A 20,794-nucleotide genomic window follows, 5' to 3' on the forward strand; every position below is an offset into this window, starting at 1 on the left:
TTCATGTCATTACTTTAACAGAAACTTGGCTAGGTATGTGAGGAAAAGTATTTAATCCATAGGTTAAGATAGATGGTTATACACTTGTTCTATAAAGACAGGGAAAACAGGAGAGGAGGAGGCATTGCATTATATGTTAGGGGCACATTACAGTGTTGTATTAACAGTATAATCAAAACAGATAGTAAAACAGGAGTCGATATGGGTAGATATTAAGGAAGGACCATAGTCAGTAGTACTGGGAGTAATGTACAGGCCACCGAAGAGTACAAAGGAAATTAACAGCTCACTGTGGCAGGAAATAAATAGAGCAGATAGGTACAGTCAGGCATGTGTGGTAGATTTTAATTTTAGGAATATTGAATGCAGCCTGATGGTGGGTAACAAGGAAGCAGAGGAATTTCTTAAGGTAATTCAGGATAATTTTTTTAAAACCAGTTGTCATAGAACCCACAAGGGGGAACAATATTCTGTATTTAATACTTGCTAACAGGGAGGAAGCGGTCACGCAGGTAGAGGTTGGAGGACAGTGACCACTGGAAAATTAGGTACAATTTAAAATGAGAAGAAATTTTTAGAAGCAAAAACACTAGTAAAATACCTGACTTTAGGAGAGCAGATTTTGTGGAATTAATAAGGTACCTCCAAAGAGTTGATTGGCAATGAATACAGGGTGAGGTCAGGTCCAGGACAGAGTTGAGAGAGATAAGGCAGGATGATAAAGGTGAGGTGAGGTGTGAGGGTGTAGGACAAGAGGGAAGATGTGTCAGGAAGGGGCAGAGGAGAGAGAGAGAGGTCAGGTCATGCTGAAATGGGAGAGGTGAGGTCGAGGCGAGGAGATGAGGGAGTGGAGAGGATGGAAGGGGCCAAGATGAGGGGATTAGGTGAAGTAAATGTAAATGAGTTGTATAAATATTTTGTAGATAAATTGCATACAGGTCAGATAGAAAACAACTCATATAGAACAATATCACAGAAAAATTACCCTAAATGGATGACTGCTAGGTTAAAACATTATATAGGGCAGAAGAGAAGTGTATACAAGAGATTAAGGGCAGGCGAAGAAGTTTTAAGGCCACAATATAATGAATTAGTTAGAACAGTCAGGAGGTTAACAAGGAAAGCTAAGGGCAATTATGAATTAATGCTGAATCTATAATATGGAAAATGCAAGCAAAGGAATATGTCATCTCTTTCATGATTGTTTCTCTTAACCTAACTCCTATCAGGGCTCCACAACTCTGAGCAAGGGATGCTCAGTTGACGTAAGGGAGGTAACAGTTTTTGCCATCAAAAGATGAGTACAAAATGTTCCATTATCTAATTCCCATCAGATGTAAGCACATGTCCCAAAGGCCACCACACTACTGTCTGAAAAGATAATCAAAAGAGGCTGATCTGTGGCATTTTTTAAAATTCCCCTACAATTTTGAGATGTTCTAAGTCAAATAACGAAGTGAAATAATCCATCCCTTCTGTTGTCACAGATCAATGGACATCATCTCAACCATATGATTCCTCATCATTAGTTTCCCTTTCCATTTTACAGGTGGAACAAAGCCCAGAGGATCATACTGACTGGTAAGTTGACTTAAAAGTAACCTTTTTGTCATATCTTGTGGCATTCTAAAAGGTAATGGTCCACTGTTAGGTAAGGAAGTGTATGAAGCTTACTATGTTTTAGAGGTTAATTTTCACATCAAAGGAGAAAAATATTCCTTGGGATGCCAAATAATTCCTAGGATCTTCTCTTTGTCTGGTTTTACTGGACTAACCAATTCTCTTAATTTACATTCCTCCCAGAAGCTTTCCAGTGTTTTACTTTAAAATCCCCTTGATTAAGAATTAATTCTACATCCTTAATGATTGTCATAACAGTATCAGGAGAACTGATCCTTGAGAAAGAATTAATTCTACATCCTTAATGATTGTTACAACAGTATCAGGAGAATTGACAGCAATCAAAATGTCATCCACATAGCTGTTTTTAATAATAAACTTTGAAACCAAGGGGTATTCATCAGAATACTTCAAAGCAGTGTTCTTCAAAGCTAGCATAGCTATCATGCTGCTTGGTTTATCTCCAAAAGGGAAACATGTTAAAATGCAATGATCTTGGGCCCTAGTAACTTGTAAGTTTCTTCACACAAATCTATGAGTGTTGATCAAGTTCTGACACCCTCAACGAATTGTACATCTTGAAAATGTCACAGGTTAACTCCATCTGATCTTCCCAGAACCTCAGCAGAACCCCCAACAGGTTATTGAGAACATTAGGCCTTCTAGCCCACTATTCATTCAGTGCATAGCCCAAGTATTTAGCAGAAGAGTTAAACATGATTCTGAGAGATGATGCAGAATCTGGTTTGAGCACCCCTGCATGAGGAGTGTAAAAGATTGGCCCCTAGTACAGGGCAATTTAACTCTGGAACTCCTAACCATGTCATCTATCTGTGCTCAGTAGCCTTCATAATAGTCCATTCCAAGCCTGACCAGCTTCCTCTCTGATGCATTCAACCTAACAATGGCAGAGGAGATATTATTAGGTAAATTTGATGGATCCTCCACCCAAGGATAGCACACTGACCACAGACAACTTGGCTTCCTTGTTATACTGAACTCCCTTTGTTATCAATTCCATTTCACATTCCTCCTTTAAGCTATAATCTTTGTTTCCATATGTACATTTACCACATTTACAACCAGAACACTTTGGTATACAAGATATTCCCAGGTTCTCCACTGAGAACTTGGGTGTTCCACATCTTCCTTTATCTTTTGCCTCGTCCTCGGTTCAACATCTCGGTAATATAGTCACATTAAAATGGTTAATATGTACACAGGTGTGGAGGGATACATTTATGACTTCCAGTAAAGGGTGAGACCCCTCAGCACATACCCAAAGGGTTTTTTCATCAACTGCAAATTTCCTACACTCTCAACAACCCGAGGTAAAAGTCCACAATAATTGATGCCAATCAGTAAGTCTTTTTGTCCATGAGGTTGCCTAAATGGGTTACCCACTAGCCTGCGAAAACACTGAATGACATTCTGACATTTCACCTCCTTCACCAGAGCTGTCACCTTATCAATACCACATGATGATACATGCCAAGTATTTCCATCTAGGTCAGCAATGGATACACCATACACTCATGAATTAACTGTTTTCCTTTGGTTTCCTACCTTTATGTAAATGGTGACTTCTTTCTCATGTAACCCTGAATGTTTGGCACAATCTGTATGAATGAGGGAGATGTTAGATCCTGAATGGCTGAGTGAAGAAAGATGTTCTGCTTTACAACAAATCCTCCCAGTCATCAACAGTAGGCCCTCTCAATAGGCTGTTACAGCACTGGGTGAAGCTGTTCACCTAAGATCCATGAACATGTCATGCAATGCAGTGTGGTGATCAGCAGTATACTGAGAACCATTAACCAAAACCTCACACTGGTTCCCACTTTGCAAGCTGTGATTATATGGCATGCAGCAATGAGACATTTGAAACAGCCTCCCTTACTCTTTAAGAGCTTAAATTTATCTTGTGCAAGCAACTTACTGAAGACATTACAATCAGGTGTTGTGTGTGTCAGCATCATGATAAACACATCCTGTCCCCATTCAGTTGAAATTTCCCTAAGTACCCCTTGCTCCCTTGCACAGGTTGCTGGGAACTTAGCACTAGCTGAGTCACACCAATGAGGCATTCAGCAATTAATGACTGGGAAAATTTCAGTGTTTCCATCAACTCACTGGGTTTGTCTGGAACTTTATCTAAGTTGCCAACATTAGTTGCATTGGAGGTTACCTTATAGGGTACTTGAACGAATGTCAGACTCAAGATAAGTGCAAACTGTTATGGAGGCTACACTTACAAGTTTAACTTGCAGTTCGTCTGTTTCACTGGGGGTTCATCAGTTCTCCAGTGCTCAAGACACCGGTTTCACAGGAGCTGGAATGAAGCCTGGCAGACGTGAAACTGGGGTGTCTGGCTACGAGCATGGGCAGTCTCACCTGAACTCCCACAGCAGCAGCTTACCAACCACAGCTGCTGAGGCTCGTCCACTACCTGGAGTGAGCAGAGTCCACGGCTTACAATAACTTGAAAACGAGGTGTCTGGCTGTGAGCATGGGCAGTCTCACCTGAACTCCCACAGCAGCAGCTTACCAACTACAGCTGCCGAGGCTCATCCACTATCTGAAGTGAGCAGAGTCCGTGGCTTACAATAACTTGTATATAGCTGCATATATGTCACTGGGGTTGTGTTCACAAGAATAAAGGGGCAATATAGAGATCCTGTGTTTTCTGTTGGCCAAGATTACAACTGGATCATATGGCACAGCGAGTAGGATCAACGAATCCCCCCCAACCCCACTCAGTAAAATCATGACACTGCATCACCACATCAACAATGACTGACGTCACTCTGCTGATCCAGCTCATGCAAAAAGCAGATGGAGGCACAGCAGAAGCAGATGGAGGCACTACTGAATCACCTGACATTACCCAGCAGCACTTGCAGCATACCCAGCTTCGTTCCGTTTGACCCCACATCGGAACTCTGGAAGGACTACTGTGCCAGGTTTGGCACGTTTGCTGGTGCCAATTCGATCCCCAAGGACAAGATTGCTCAAGCATTTCTCACGAACCAAACTCCAGACATCTAAAAGTTCCTTGGTATCCTGGCGGCTCAGCAAACACCTCCCAAGGGCATCAACGCCCTCAGCATGGAGGTTCATGAGAAGGCAGTTCAACCCAAAATGATTCATCATGTTCTGGTCGGACATGCAACGCGAACCTGGCAAGACAGTTTCGGAGCTGGCAGCTACATGCCGTTTCTGCCTGAAGAAGGGGCATATTGCGGAAATGTGTTTACGTAAGAAAAGTAAAGCGCCTGCTAGCAACACAGCAGAGACGCCGACCGTGCAAGTGAGAAGCATCCTTGGTGACGACCCAGTGCTACAACAGCTGCAGCTGAATGGAAGGGTGTTCAGTTTCGAGGTAGACAGTGGTGCCAATGATAACTTTTGCTCTAAGCGAATATGGGGAATGTTTGGAAAACCTACATTACAACCTGCCCAAGTTCGCTACGTTTCAGCTACAGGTGCATGTATACCAGTGATGGGTACGTTCAACGCTAAGACTTCCTTGGCTACGTCTACAACATGGGAGGCTGAAATGACTTTCAATGTCTCTACTCTCCCTCATCTCAACCTGCTGGGCCGGACAGCTATATGCAAGCAAGACAATGATGTCTGCGCGTTGCTACAGGAGCCTGGGGCCTCCGCCTGCAGTGATGAAGTGCACGCCATCCTGGAGAATGACACGCCTCACCACACGCTCCACAAAGCCTGCCAGCAGTTGTGCACGGAATTCCTGGACCTCTTCAAGTCAGAACTAGGTTGCCTCAAGAATTTCGAGCTGGAGGCCGCTTTCAAGGATAATGTGAAACCAGTGTTCTGCAAACCAAGAAGAGTGCCATTCGCCATTCTGGAGGACCTCAGCCATGCTTATGATGCCAGCATTAAGAAAGGCGTGTGGATGCCTGCGCAGTTTAATGAGTATGGAACACCTGTGGTGCCGATTGTGAAAAAACGCATGTCGGGACAGCAGGGGACCAAGTTATGCATGTGCAGTGATTATTCGGTCTTGGTGAACCAGCACCTGGCGACACACAGGCATCCCCTGCCATTGCCAGAGGACCTGATGCATAAACTCGGTGGTGGCTACTACTTTACTAAGACTGATCTGGCAGACGCCTATAACCAGATCAAGCTGGCTCCAGACAGAAGAAGCTTGCACTAAGTACACACCATGACGTGCTACTTCAAATCCTTTTGCCGTTTGGAATCGGTTTAGCACCCAGTTATTTTCAAGAGATAATGGAAAATCTTACCAGTGATTTGCGTGGAGTTATTGTTTTTCTGGACGACATACTCGTCTGCGGTGCCAGTGCAGAGGAACACTTCCACAATCTATGCGCCCTCTTGTACCGCCTACAGGACAAGGGTTTATGCTGTAACTGGGAGAAGTATGTCTTTGCCCAGTCAGCAGTTCAGTATCTGGACCATACGCTCTCACATCACGGCATCGCCAAGGGACGTAAAGTCGATGCTGTTGCCAAGATGCCACCACCTACAAATGTCGCCGAACTACGTTCATTCCTAGGCTCTGTACAATTCTATAACAAGTTTGTCCACCATGATGGAGCCCTCACTTGCCTCACAAGGAAGGACACAGCGTGGAGATGGGAAGCTGCCTTCCAACGACTTAAAGTTCTGTGTACAGAAGCTGTCCTTGCTCATTTTGGTCCGACCAAGAAAATAAGTATTGCTTGTGATGCTTCAGAAGTTGGGATTGGGTCAGTGTTATTTCATTGTTACGCCGACAGTACCGAATGTCCCATTGCCAACACCTCAAAGACTGATGGATACACAGTGTCGTTACAGCCAGATCCAGAAGGAGACCCTGGCAGTAATCTATGGCTTGCAGAAGTTTCATCAATTCCTCAATGGCAGGAATTTCATTCTGGTTACCGATCACAAGCCTCTACTCTCTCTTTTCAGTCTGACAAAGGGGACACCTGCTCTGGCCGCCAACAGACTTGCTTGATGGGCTCTTACACTAAGCCAGTATGGCTACAGCATCTAGTACAGGCAAACGGGTGACCACAGCAATGCAGACGCTCTCAGCCGCCTTTCGATGGGAGAGGACGCAGGGTTTGACAGGGAGGAGCAAGATGTAGATGCGTTTATGGTTTGCACTATAAAGTTTATCAGCAGGCAGCTAAACACCATGGATATTTGAGTGCTCGCCAAGGAATTCTGGAAGAACCTAGTCATTTCTGCCATCATGCGTTACGTCAGGGAAGGATGGCCGCACACTACAAACTCCAAGGAAATGTCATACTACAGGAAGCTGGAGGATTCGTTGACAACTGAAAGCAGATGCTTACTCTTCGGAACAAGGATAGTTATCCTGGACCGACTCAAGGAACAAGTGTTACAACTGTTACACCTGGGCCATTTTGGAATGCAGAGGATGAAACAATTAGCCCGCTCCGTGGTGTACTGGCCACACATAGACGATGACACAGAGAAGTTGTGTCAAACCTGTATGGCTTGTGCGGAACACCTGAACAAGTCACCAAAACTAGCTATCCATCCATGGATGCTACCAGAGAAACTTTGTAGCAGATTACACATTGATCCCGCAATCAAATTCCTAGGTACCAATTGTGGACACATACTCCAAATAACCCCTGCATACATCCAACCAATTCTACTTCTACCAAACCCACAATGGACCTGCTTGAAGGTGATTTTGCACACTTTGGTTATCCTTACACACTAGTTACTGATAACGAACCTACATTTTTATCTGATGAGTTCCAGGTCTGGTGCTGAGAACAGGGCATTGTTCACCTCACCAGAGCACTATATCACCCTTCTATGAACGGCGCTGCGGAGTGTCTGGTACAGTCGTTCAAACAGTCTCTGAAAAGTCTTTTCTCCCTCCTAAAGCTGCTTCTCTAAGAGTTCCTGTTATATTACAGTCGCACACCACTAGATTTTGGCCACTCCCCTAACGAGTTGCTCAATGGACACCAGATTCGGTGCAAGCTGGACACTCTTCTTCCTTCTCCCACACATGCCGCCCAAGGTAGACAAGTAAAGGAAGCTGTAAAAGGAAGCTGCCAAGTCGCAATGAATGGAACACAGCCAGCCAATATCCAAATTGGTGCACACCTACATGGTGGAAGCACCATGTTACGCCTTGTACTGCAGGACAAAGTGCAACTGACAAGCACGATGGGTCCCGGCAGTGGTCACTAAGGCACACGTTCGTGTGTCACCCAGAGGACCGACATGGCATCAACACATCAAGCAGCTGCGTCCCCGCCACGGAGTTGAAGAGGACGCGCAACCAGGAGAAGCACCAACTTTACCGACGCAGCATGGGATCAACAAACAAAAACAGGATGAGGAGGATGCTCTACGATGAGTTAAGAGACTGAACCCAAGGTTACCAATGTTGATGATGACCAGTATGGACTAGGGAATCCCCGATGCTTGGAACGGCTTCGACAGAGGAGGGAAGTTAAAATTCAACACATTGTTTCGGGCAACCCTCAGCTGGCGGGAAGGTGCTATGGAGGCTACACTTACAACAGTCTAACTCACGGTTCGTCCGTTTCGCCGGGAGCTCATCAGTTGTCCAGTGCTCGAGACACTGGGGTTTCACAGGAGCTGGAGTGAGGCCCAGCCGACATGCATGGCTGTGAGCATGGGCAGTCTCACGTGGACTCCCACAGCAGCAGCTTACCAACCACAGCTGCCGAGGCTTGTCCACTACCTGGAGCGAGCAGGGTCCACGGCTTACAATAACTTGTATATAGCTGTATATACGTCACTGGGGTTAAGGTGTTCACAAGGATAAGTGGGCAATATAGAGATCCTGTGTTTTCTGTCAGCCAAGAATACAACACAAACATTTCTCTCCTTTAATAAAAAAAAATGGGAACTGAGCTGTACATACTCAATGAATGTCATTAGGCAAAAGTCTTTCAATCATGGAAATTATGAACGTAAAACTCATTTCTGACTTAGCTCCAATCTTCTTTAAATCTGAAAAAGACTTGTCTATCACATTTATCATATGAATCAATCCTTTTCAGTCACATTCAACCACTGGATTCAACTTAAGACCATGCACTATAGCTTCAGTAAGTTTACTGGCATTACTGTACTTTTCAAGCCTAGATAGCATCCTATTATAATCATCATCCACTCCTTCAACCCACATGAGGGTTTGTCCACTCAGACATGATTTAAATGTATAAGGATCATTCCCATAAACAGGTTACATTAACTTTACCTAGTCATTTTTAAAATGTTCTATATTCCCTAATGTTACCTGAGAACTTAGGAAGTGACAAAGATTTTACCTTCAAATTGCTTTCATTAATTTCTCTGGACACAGATTTTGATCCCTCATTTGCAAGCCTCAACTTTTTCTTCATTAACTTCTGCAACATTCGCGGTCTAAGATCTAATTTTCAATCTGTAGAACACCACCTCTCCTCTTCTAAACCTCATCTTTTCCTCACTGAAACTCAGGTGTCTGAGGCAACTGACAGTAGCCCCTTTTCTGTTCCCTCCTACTTTCTCTATCCTCATTTTCGATCCAAAGCTGGATGCTGCGTTTATGTGCACAATGACTTAACCTGCTCTCGTGCCCACGCTCTTGAATCTTCCGAGTTTTCCACCATCTGGCTACGACTACAGAGTCATTCTCATACTAAATTTATCTGTGCTGTATACCTCTCTCCTAACTCCTCTGACTATAAGAAATTCTTTGACTACTTAACTTCCAAAGTGGAGCACATTCTGACCCTCTTCCCTTTTGCAGAGATCTCCATTCTTGGAGACTTCAATGTTCACCACCAGCTTTGGCTTTCCTCTCCCTTCACTGACCATCCTGGTGAACTAGCCTACAACTTTGCTATCCTCCATGACCTAGAGCAATTGGTGCAACACCCTACTCGTATTCCTGACCGTCTTGGAGATACGCCCAACATTCTTGACCTTTTCCTGACCTCTAATCCTTCTGCTTATGCTGTCACCCTTTCTTCTCCGTTGGGCTCCTCCGATCACAATCTCATATCTTTATCTTGTCCTATCACTCCAATCCCTCCTCAGGATCCCCCTAAGCGAAGGTGCCTCTGGCGTTTTGCCTCTGCTAGTTGGGGGGACCTGAGGAGGTATTTTGCTGATTTTCCTTGGAATGACTACTGCTTCCGTGTCAGAGACCCGTCTTTGTGTGCTGAGCGCATAACAGAGGTGATAGTGTCTGGCATGGAAACGTACATTCCTCACTCTTTTTCTCGTCCTAAACCTTCTAAACCTTGGTTTAACACAGCTTGTTCTCGTGCTATACATGATAGAGAGGTGGCCCACAAAAGGTACTTAAGCCTTCCTTCACCAGAATCTCATGCACTTTATATTTCTGCCCGGAACCATGCCAAGTCTGTTCTCCAACTAGCCAAAAACTCCTTCATTAACAGAAAATGTCAAAACCTTTCAAGATCTAACTCCCCTCGTGATTTCTGGCATCTAGCCAAAAATATCTCCAATAACTTTGCTTCTTCTTCTTTCCCTCCTCTGCTTCAACCAGATGGCACCACTGCTATCACATCTATTTCTAAAGCTGAACTCTTTGCTCAAACCTTTGCTAAAAACTCTACCTTGGACGATTCTGGGCTTGTTCCTCCCTCTCCTCCATCCTCAGACTACTTCATGCCACGTATTAAAATTCTTCGTAATGATGTTTTCCATGCCCTTGCTGGCCTAAACCCTCGGAAGGCTTATGGACCTGATGGGGTCCCTCCTATTGTTCTCCGAAACTGTGCCTCCGTGCTTGCACCTTGCCTAGTCAAACTCTTTCAGCTCTGTCTGTCAACATCTACCTTTCCTTCTTGCTGGAAGTTTGCCTACATTCAACCTGTTCCTAAAAAGGGTGACCGCTCTAATCCTTCAAACTACCGTCCTATTGTTTTAATTTCCTGCTTATCTAAAGTTTTTGAATCTATCCTCAACAGGAAGATTCTTAAACATCTATCACTTCACAACCTTCTATCTGATCGCCAGTATGGGTTCCGTCAAGGCCGCTCTACTGGTGATCTTCTGGCTTTCCTTACTGAGTCTTGGTCATCCTCTTTTAGAGACTTTGGTGAAACTTTTGCTGTTGCCTTGGACATATCAAAAGCCTTTGATAGAGTCTGGCACAAAGCTTTGATTTCCAAACTACCCTCCTACGGTTTCTATCCTTCTCTCTGTAACTTCATCTCAAGTTTCCTTTCTGACCGTTCTATTGCTGCTGTGGTAGACGGTCACTGTTCTTCTCCTAAATCTATTAACAGTGGTGTTCCTCAGGGTTCTGTCCTGTCACCCACTCTCTTCTTATTATTCATTAATGATCTTCTAAATCAAACTTCTTGTCCTATCCACTCCTATGCTGATGATACCACCCTGCACTTTTCCACGTCTTTTCATAGACGTCCAACCCTTCAGGAGGTAAACATATCACGCAGGGAAGCCACAGAACGCCTGACTTATGACCTTTCTAAAATTTCTGATTGGGGCAGAGCAAACTTGATATTGTTCAATGCCTCAAAAACTCAATTCCTCCATCTATCAACTCTATCAATCTTCCAGACAACTATCCCCTCTTCTTCAATGACACTCAACTGTCCCCCTCTTCTACACTGAACATCCTCGGTCTGTCCTTTACTTATAATCTGAACTGGAAACTTCACATCTCATTTCTAGCTAAAACAGCTTCTATGAAGTTAGGTGTTCTGAGACGTCTCCGCCAGTTTCTCTCACCCCCCCAGCTGCTAACTCTGTACAAGGGCCTTATCCGTCCATGTATGGAGTATGCTTCACATGTCTGGGGGGGTTCCACTCATACTACTCTTCTAGACAGGGTGGAATCAAAAGCTTTTCGTCTCATCAACTCCTCTCCTCTAACTGACTGTCTTCAGCCCCTCTCTCACTGCCGCAATGTTGCATATCTAGCTGTCTTCTACCGCTATTTTCATGCCAACTGCTCTTCTGATCATGCTAACTGCATGCCTCCCCTCCTTCCGCGGCCTCGCTGCACAAGACTTTCTTCTTTCTCTCACCCCTATTCTGTCCACCTCTCTAACGCAAGAGTTAACCAGTATTCTCAATCATTCATCCCTTTCTCTGGTAAACTCTGGAATTCCTTGCCTGCTTCTGTATTTCCACCTTCCTATGACTTGAATTCCTTCAAGAGGGAGGTTTCAAGACACTTATCCACCAATTTTTGACCACTACTTTGACCCTTTTAAGGGACTGGCATTTCAGTGGGCATTTTTTTTCTATTAGATTTTTGTTGCCCTTGGCCTGTATCCTTCCTACATAAAAAAAAAAAAAAGCCTGATGATTTTTTTTATTACAGCCTCAACTAAATGTTTTCAGCCTCCATAAGGAAGGAGTCATCCTTGTCAAGATCAGTCACTAGTAACAAGCTCCCCTAATTGTTCCATGCAATGTTTATGGGCTGTTTCCTCATCGAATGTATTGTTGAGTTGATGTTTGAGTTCTTGTAATAGAGAAAGAGGATCTCCTGTGTCGATTCTGGTCCTCAAGATGTTTACATTCCTGTTGAAAGCCCTTTTTGCTGTTGCCCGGATTTTGCGCAGATCCCCCATGGCGGTTTACTGTAGATTTGTCTTGCCTGAGGGAGGATGGAAGGCCTGTCATATGCTGGACCTTTTATTTATAGCATTCAACCTTGGATCATTGACGTAACAAACATTAGACATTAGATACAGAATAAAGAAACATTATTATATTACCACCACAATCTAATCCAAATAAATCAGCATTACAGTATGTACTGAACAACATTACACAAATTACTATTATCATCACAACCTAACCCCAATAAATCAGTACTATGGTATGCACTGAGAAACATTATGCAAATCAACATTACAGATACAACCTAACTCCAATAAAACCATATCACAATGTGTACTGAACCTTACCAATGATTTAATACATACTCGTTAACGTAGTCAAAGGATACTGACCACGTACGATAGCACTCTACATCTTCATACCAGTTTTTGAGTTATGTGCTCAATTAACTGAACGTAAACATTCATCTACATGGCCACTGAGCCCCAGACACTTCATAGGTTAATCTGGATATCGCGTCCGTGTTACGTACAAGCATGAAACTCACGTCATGGAGAAGGGTTCGGTGACCTTGCCGTAAATGTAAAAAAAAATTGGGAGGGCACATGTCTAGTATGGCTGTAATAGCACTCGCGAGTATGGAGAAATTTGATATTTCCTAAGTCCAGCGAGCTCTGCACCAGTCACGAGTAAACACTGAATTTTTTTTTTTTTTTTTTTTTTTTTTTTTTTTTTTTTATAACTGCGATTTGTGGGTAGCGGCATATTAGAATTTCATGGTATCTACACAGCTGATCCTTCCAATCATGTGCTGCCATTTGTAAGGCTATTCCTGAGGCCGCCAATTACGACTTTCCGCCGTAGGTTCAGTTACACTTTTCATTTGTTTTAGAGATGCGTCAGGCGTTCTGATAGAGGCTCACTGTTATTTGTTAATATGGCTACCCAGTAGAGGGAGGTGAAACGAACAGTGCCAGTGTTCAGCAGGAAAAGAAGTCATTATATGAGATATTTAGCAACAACTATGGTTAAAATGCGATATACAGACATGCGATATACATGGAAGAGGTTCCATGTGTTTACTAAGGAAGCCACCAAACTGTACCCCACCTCCATCGCCCTGAGAATCTCCACACCATACCAGTAAGGCATAACAGTATAATTTTTTTATGTCCCTCGTTAGGTTAGGTTATGTTAAGTTAGGTTATGCTAGGTTAGGTTAGATTAGGTTAGGTTATGCTAGGTCAGGTTACATTAGGTTATGTTATGCTAGGTTAGGTTAACGTCCTAGTGGGGGGTGTAGGTTAATGATATGAGGTGTTCAGGTACCAATGTCATTTATTTCCTTTGTTAAATACTAACCGGCATCTCACATTCCCGCGTGCCCCCTCGCGAGGGCCACTCAATCAGTCTGTCCCCATACTTGCCTCTGTAGGGGTACGCTCCACTGGATTTCTCTTATTAAAGGACCTTAAGTTATACTCACATCTTTCCATCGTCCCCACCCTACACTAAGGACTTGGATAGACAACCTACATGGCGCAGTGACGTGGAAGAGACCCGTGGACGACCTACAAAGGGGAAATTACAAGTAGCCTGCGGCGGTAACCGGCTCCCTCTAAGGACGCTACCTTGCCCCGCCGCTACTCAGCTATCAACTCAGTGCTTTTACGTGTGTTTGTGCAGTGGCAGTGTTTGTGCAGTGCAGTGTGGTGCCCAGTGTTTGTGCAGTGCTTTGTGGTGTTGGTAGTAACGTTGGAAGACGCCACTACCAGAGGGTAGGCTTCGATTGGGCATATCACGGAGGACAGCGCGATACAGGGTCCTCTCGCTACGGAGTCACAGAGGACACTGTCACAGAGGACACTGTGACTGCGCGCGTCTAGCCTCGCCGCATGCCCCTCCCTCCCTCCCCTCCCCCCCTCACCACAGAACTGACAGCTGCTACGCTAGCCTTTGTTGCACCTTCCACCACCACCACTGCCCGCTACACCTCTGCACTTGATCGCACACGTACATAGCACGCATATTACAGACTCACGTGCTTACGATGCCACACGGGAGGAAGAAAGCCGAACATCGGGGACGAGAAGAGACAGCAGAACATGGCACGTCGTCCTCCCCTGAGCCCTACACCTTCCTGGCTGGCGCGTCTTCCCATCTCACACATGCCCATCCATCGCCCGACCAGCAACATTCACCGATGGACTTTTACGCCTTCCTTACGTACATGAAGGAGAGAGACGATGCGGCGTGTGTCGAGCGTGAAGAAGAAGCAGCACGTTACCGGGCAGAACTGGCGGAGCAGAAACGGGAGGATGCAGCACGATTCGAGGCCTTGTTGTCAAGATTGGCCCCGCCACCCGCCTCCTCACCTGCCCCCATGCCTGGACACCCTCCATCTGTCTCATCACATCCACCTCAGGCGCCCGTGTCGTCGATCCATGCAGGAACACCACCAGCACCTAAGGCGACTGCTCAACCTCCACCAGTTCTCTCTACTGACGTCACGTTTCAGTACTTCAGGGAGTGGAGGCGACGCTGGGCTGACTACGCCACAATGGTTGATTTGGCCAAGTTACCACAACCCAAGCAGCTAATACAACTCAGGATGTGCCTCTCCCTCGAAACTCAACGAGTGCTAGAGCACACGCTGTTGTTGCCCCCAGACTCAACATCTTCCGTCGACGAAGTCCTCAACACTCTCCAACAGCACTTTAAGGACTCAAGTAACGAGGCTCTACGTCTACGAGCTTTCACAAGCTGTAAGCAGGCGCCTGGTGAGACTTTTGCAAACTTCTTCGTGAGGCTTAAAGGTCTCTCGGAGGAGATCGACGTTTGCATGGCCAACGACAACGACTGTCAGGAGGCCTGGATCAAACACGGCATCCTAACTGGTGTTAGCGACGAGGAGCTCGCACAGAAGATCGTCGCCCTTGATGCCTCCTCCACCCTCTTAGACGTCGTCACGTTATGTCGTGCCTATGAAGCCACCAGATCCGCCGCTACTGCTATACGGGCTTCACCTGCCGCCTGGGCTGTTTCACAGTACAAAAAGGGGAAGAAGGCCACCCATAAGAGCAAGGCAGAGTCACAACGGGTCGCCCCTACGTCATCATCCCCTTGCAGCGCCTGTGACAAACAGCAGCACGGCCCCAAGGGATGCCCCTCCGCAGCTGCAATCTGTAGTGGCTGTGGCAAGACAGGCCACTGGTCTCACACAGAGAAGTGTCCTGCGAGGAACGTTCAGTGCAACTCTTGTAACCGATACGGACACTTCGAAAAACTATGCAAGTCGTCGACGCCCAAGACGTCTCAGCGGCCCGCCAAGCCCAATAATCCGAAGCCGGCGGGGGATAACCGTTCCACATTCCACGTTGTGCGAGCTCAGACCCCTCACCATATTCCCAGAGCTTTGGAGGATCAAGCTGGCAGCATCAGGAGGGTTCAGTCTTCGGCTCGCGGCAGACCCACACCCTCGCCTACCATCACCGTCGTCGTCACACGTGGCGGTGTGTCTGGCAGCATCGAGGTGATACCTGACACCGGGGCTGACACCACGGTGATAGGCCCACAACACCTCAGGAACTTGGGTCTTGCCAAGCAGGAACTCGACCCTCCTCCATCGCTGCGGTACTACAACGCTGATGGATCACGGATGCCTGCAGCTTTGGGTTCCTTCCAGGCGAAGCTGACCTACGGTACGCGGTCCTGCACGGGGTGGATTGATGTCCAAGGCTCCCTGTCTACACCTCTGCTGTCCTGGGAGCATTGCAGAGCCCTGGCCATCGTCCCGTCGGACTTCCCCAGGCAGATCAAGACTTCAAAGACGACCGTCAACCGGGTAGGGGAGTCACCAGATGTCCAGCCAGTGGAAGCTTCACGAGGTGGTGAGCATCATGACGCTACAGCTGCGTTACCTTCGGCTGCAGCACCCCTACTTCCTTTGTCTAGCACCACCACTCCTCAGGCTGCGAAGGAGTACTTCCTTCGAGAGTACTCGGATGTGCTAGTTAGAAAGGCTGACCTACAGGATGCACCGCTGAAGCCGATGTCTGGCCCACCTATGCGGATACACTTGAAGGAGGACGCACAGCCTTTCGCCATCCATACCCCACGACTCATCCCCCTCGCCTACCAGGACCCGGTGAAGGCAGAACTCGACTCGATGGTGTCCCAGGGAATAATCGCCCCCGTAGGAGACGATCCATCACCATGGTGTCACCCAGTGGTAGTCGTCCCGAAGGCTAGTGGCGGTGTTCGCATCACGACGGACTTGTCGAAACTTAATGGTCAAGTGTCCCGTCCGACCCACCCGTCTCCTACACCGTTTGCAGCCATACGCAGTGTCCACCCTGGACCTTGGTTCTTCACCACCGTGGATGCGCTGTGTGGCTATTGGCAGCTCCAGTTGGCAGCGGAGGATCAGTCTCTCACGACATTCATCACTCCCTATGGACGTTTCCACTACCTTCGAGGGCCTATGGGCTTTGCTGCTACGGGAGATGCCTTCTGCAGGAGAGGTGACATCGCGCTTCAGGGAGTACCTCAGTGTGTCAAAGTTGTTGACGATATCCTCTTGTACGACGAGGATTATTTGACACACCTTCAGCGCGTTAATGAGGTACTCATCAGATGCCGCACACATGGCATTACCCTGAATGTGGACAAGTTTGTCCTAGCGTCACAGGATGTTTCCTTCTGCGGCTACCAGCTATCTCTCAAGGGCATCGCAGCAGACCCCGAGAAGGTCCGAGCTATCAGGGACCTCACCATGCCAACCAACTTGACGGACCTCCGTTCGTTCATGGGCCTGGTGAATCAACTCACCGAATTCTCACCAGACATCTCAAGCGCGGCTGCCCCCCTTCGCCCTTTGATGAGCCCACGTAGAGCTTTCCTGTGGACCCCCGACCACGACTTGGCCTTCCAGAGGGTCAAGGAGGCCTTGTCGTCCCCACCAGTCCTCGCCACCTTTGATCCAGCCCTTTTAACCATCCTTCAGACGGACGCATCTCGCCTATACGGTCTAGGCCACGCCCTGTTGCAGGATCATGGTGGTGGAAAGCTTCACCTCGTACAATGTGGGTCTCGCTTCTTGACCGATGCGGAGACTCGCTACGCAACCATAGAACTTGAGTTGCTAGCTGCAGTGTGGGCTATGTTCAAGTGTAAATTCTACGTCTTGGGACTTCAGCACTTCGATCTTGTCACGGATCATCGACCCTTAGTTCCCATCCTAAATAGTTACTCGCTTGATGCCATCGACAATCCTCGCCTGCAGCGACTCAAGGAGAAGATATCTGCATTTGTCTTCACTGCAACCTGGAGACCGGGGAAGAAGCTGTGCATCCCAGATGCCCTCTCTCGTTCTCCAGTGAGCAAGCCAACACAAGAAGACAACATCCTAGATGCAGAGACGAACTTCTCCGTCAGGAGCGTCGTCACGTTGCACGCAATAGAGTCCCTCGCCTCCGAAGACGCTCAGGCTTCTCCAGATCAGGCTGTCACCAGAGACCTGACCCTGGAAGGACTTCGCCGCGCAACCCTTGATGACCCTACCTACTCTGACCTTCTTCACTTCGTCAAGGAAGGGTTTCCAAGTGACCGCTACGCCCTGCCTAACGCCCTGCGTCCGTATTGGAAGATACGAGAGGACCTCTATTGCGACGACGCCCTCATCCTGTACGGAACCCGGATTGTAGTCCCAGCCTCCCTCCGTCGCCACGTCTTGGATCGTCTACATGACAGCCACCGAGGAGCCGAGGCTACTAAACGTCGTGCACGGCAGGTTGTGTATTGGCCGGGCATGAACTCCGACATTGTGAACACCGTCCGTGCCTGTGAGCCCTGCCAAATCCTTCAACCAAGCCAACAGCGTGAGCCCCTCCGATGTGACGACAACCCATCCCGGCCATTCGAATCAGTGTCGGCTGATTTCTTCATGACTGCTGGAAAAAACTTTCTGGTTGTCGTTGACCGCCTTTCCGGATGGCCCGTTGTTGTCTCCTGCGGAGCCGACACCACCTCCTCTGCTACGATCCGGCACTTTCGGCAACTGTTCCGGGACCTGGGCGTTCCAGTTCGTCTGCGCACCGATGGAGGCCCCCAGTTTGCCAGCCGGGAATTTGCCGACTTCCTGGAACGTTGGGGAGTTCGCCACGACATGGCTACGCCCTACAACCCACAGTCCAATAGCCACGCCGAATCCGCTGTCAAGGCAGTCAAACATCTCATCCAGAAGGTGGCCCCCACTGGTAACTTGGACTGTGAGGCGTTCGACAGGGGCCTCCTAGAACTCCGTAACACCCCCAACTATACCGGCCGTTCCCCAGCCCAAACTTTGTATGGTCGTCCTCTACGTTCCTGCGTTCCAGCGCATGCCAGGACGTTCCAGAAGGAGTGGCAGGCAAGGGCTGAGAGCTGTGATCGCCGGGCTGCAGCCCGACACCACGACGCCACAGCTCGCTATGACGCCCATGCCAAGCCCCTCGTACCACTGAACCTGGACACGCAAGTTCGACTTCAGGACCCGACGACCAAACGCTGGGACACCGTAGGCATCGTCATGGGTGTTGGTAAGTCCCGTGACTATCTTGTCAAGATGCCCAGCGGCCGGGTGTTGTGGCGTAACCGTCGCCTTCTTCGTCCTGTGCCGCCCTGTCCCGATGATCCACTGGCTGATGCGGGCCCTCATGTGGAACCTGATCCATCTACCACCCCGCAACTCCGTCGGTCGGACCGCCTAAGGGCCAAGAAGGACCAGAAGACCGCTCAAGACACTTCGTACTATGAGCGTGAAGGGGAGAGGGAGATGTAGGTTAATGATATGAGGTGTTCAGGTACCAATGTCATTTATTTCCTTTGTTAAATACTAACCGGCATCTCACATTCCTGCGTGCCCCCTCGCGAGGGCCACTCAATCAGTCTGTCCCCATACTTGCCTCTGTAGGGGTACGCTCCACTGGATTTCTCTTATTAAAGGACCTTAAGTTATACTCACGTCTTTCCATCGTCCCCACCCTACGCTAAGGACTTGGATAGACAACCTACAGGGGGGGGTCCACGGGGGTCGCAGACCCACCGGTTAAATTAAATTCAAGCAAGTTAAGTTAGGTTCAAGCAGGAGGGGTTTAGGGACTAGGATAGGTTAGGGAAATTCGAAATATTAAAGTAAATTTCCTTAGATTTTTTAACACCCTCATTTCACTTATTTTTCATCTTCCCCAAAACCCCCGACTTCCCACAGGCCCCCAAGTTTGTTTGAAGGATTAGGGGTGGAATGGGGGGGACAGACTTCTTATCAAGAAATACCACTTCATAATATAAGCATGCATAAAGGCATGTAGAGGAACTCCTTGTCATCAAGATAATGAGTCCTTAAATGCACTGTTATAATCAAACCAGCAAATAAATGTATCGGCCTATGCCTTCGGCCAAGTAACAACAAACATCACAAAAAATCCACAGCTAGTCACGGGCTACCTCCTCTGGGGTGCGTTTGATAGCGCAACTCGGGGCGCCCGGAATGTTATGTGTCGTCTCAAACGCGCACTTACTGGGCTCCCAGGGCGGCCGACTCAGAACGTCCCGGGCCTGGATCCAAAAAACTTAACAACAGGCTAGCAACAAGCGAGTGTCACTAATTGTCGCTAAATGGTATCCACAAACGCATCGAGTGTTGGTAAGATGTCGCTATCTACGATCTTTTCGTGTCGCTAATACCTCCCGAGGTGTAGTAAAGGCATTGTTATCTCTTATATAAATGTCCATATGCACAAAATGAAATAAATAAATAAATAAGTAAATAAGTAAAAAAAATGCAAAAAAAAAAAAAAAAGAAAAGAAAATAAGACTGTACTATATAGTATGGCATAACATACTCAGTAACATCGTGCTATATAGATATAGTTTTTTCGTGAGAATTTTAGCATCTCTCAGGAAGCGAGCGACATGTTAAAGCAATCGAACACCAAAACAAACACCTCTCAGGACTGCTCTATTGTAATGGGAGAGGAATACAGACATTCATGGAGTAGTGGCATGGACACTGCAGCAGGAATTAACTGCTTGTCCAACTACGTGTTTGTTTACTTCAACTAAACATTCAGATGTTTGTTTTGGTTAGATATACAGCATTACTCTCATCAGGACATGTGTTGTCTATTTTCAATTAAAATTGTTGCTTCCATATATATTAGGAAGTTGATCTATATAATTTGGAGTTTTAAATGACATAAATGTCCTCACTTTTACTGTCGTCTGTATTAATACGCTTCCGATCAATGGTGTTCCTTTTTGAAAACCTCGAGATCAAATAAATCTAAATGCCATATTCACTAGATCAACTTACTTTTGTTCATGAATAGAGTTCCATTTTACCTGTGTTACAACTTAGAAGAAACTGTGTAGAAAAGTATATCATATAAGCTCATTGCATTTTTATGTATATAGAATGACACTGTAGACATATTTAATATTGCTCCTATGTGTGAAAAGGGGATATATCTGGTCCTGCCGCCTTGTGATAATCACTAGTGTACCAAACTCCTCATTGCTGTAT

At 46.8% G+C, this 20,794-nt stretch overlaps 2 protein-coding genes and 1 long non-coding RNA gene across 11 annotated transcripts in view; 2 read left to right on the top strand and 1 right to left on the bottom strand.

Annotated features, from left to right (window-relative positions):
* LOC135096376 (uncharacterized) overlaps nt 1–20,794 on the top strand; it is a 127,398-nt gene that overhangs the window by 74,071 nt on the left and 32,533 nt on the right. For all 3 annotated transcript variants that reach the window (XM_063997845.1, XM_063997844.1, XM_063997843.1), the window contains exon 3: nt 1,550–1,581. In XM_063997845.1, the coding sequence (XP_063853915.1) occupies nt 1,550–1,581 (32 nt within the window). The remainder of the gene's footprint in view (nt 1–1,549; nt 1,582–20,794) is intronic.
* LOC135096373 (uncharacterized) overlaps nt 1–20,794 on the bottom strand; it is a 53,054-nt gene that overhangs the window by 10,199 nt on the left and 22,061 nt on the right. For 2 of the 7 annotated variants that reach the window (XR_010264723.1, XR_010264722.1), the window contains one exon: nt 12,168–12,265. The exons of 4 other annotated variants lie outside the window; for them this stretch is intronic. The gene's annotated coding sequence lies outside the window, so the exon portion shown is untranslated. Of the gene's footprint in view, nt 1–12,166; nt 12,266–20,794 lie in introns of those variants that run through there. One more of the 7 variants, XR_010264720.1, reaches the window with a different exon arrangement.
* Nucleotides 12,262–20,081, top strand: LOC135096378 (uncharacterized). The gene is made up of 2 exons (XR_010264724.1): nt 12,262–13,528; nt 19,287–20,081. It is a non-coding gene; the product is annotated as an uncharacterized LOC135096378 (long non-coding RNA).

Source organism: Scylla paramamosain, unplaced genomic scaffold (assembly GCF_035594125.1).
Source record: "Scylla paramamosain isolate STU-SP2022 unplaced genomic scaffold, ASM3559412v1 Contig3, whole genome shotgun sequence".
Taxonomy (NCBI): domain Eukaryota; kingdom Metazoa; phylum Arthropoda; class Malacostraca; order Decapoda; family Portunidae; genus Scylla; species Scylla paramamosain.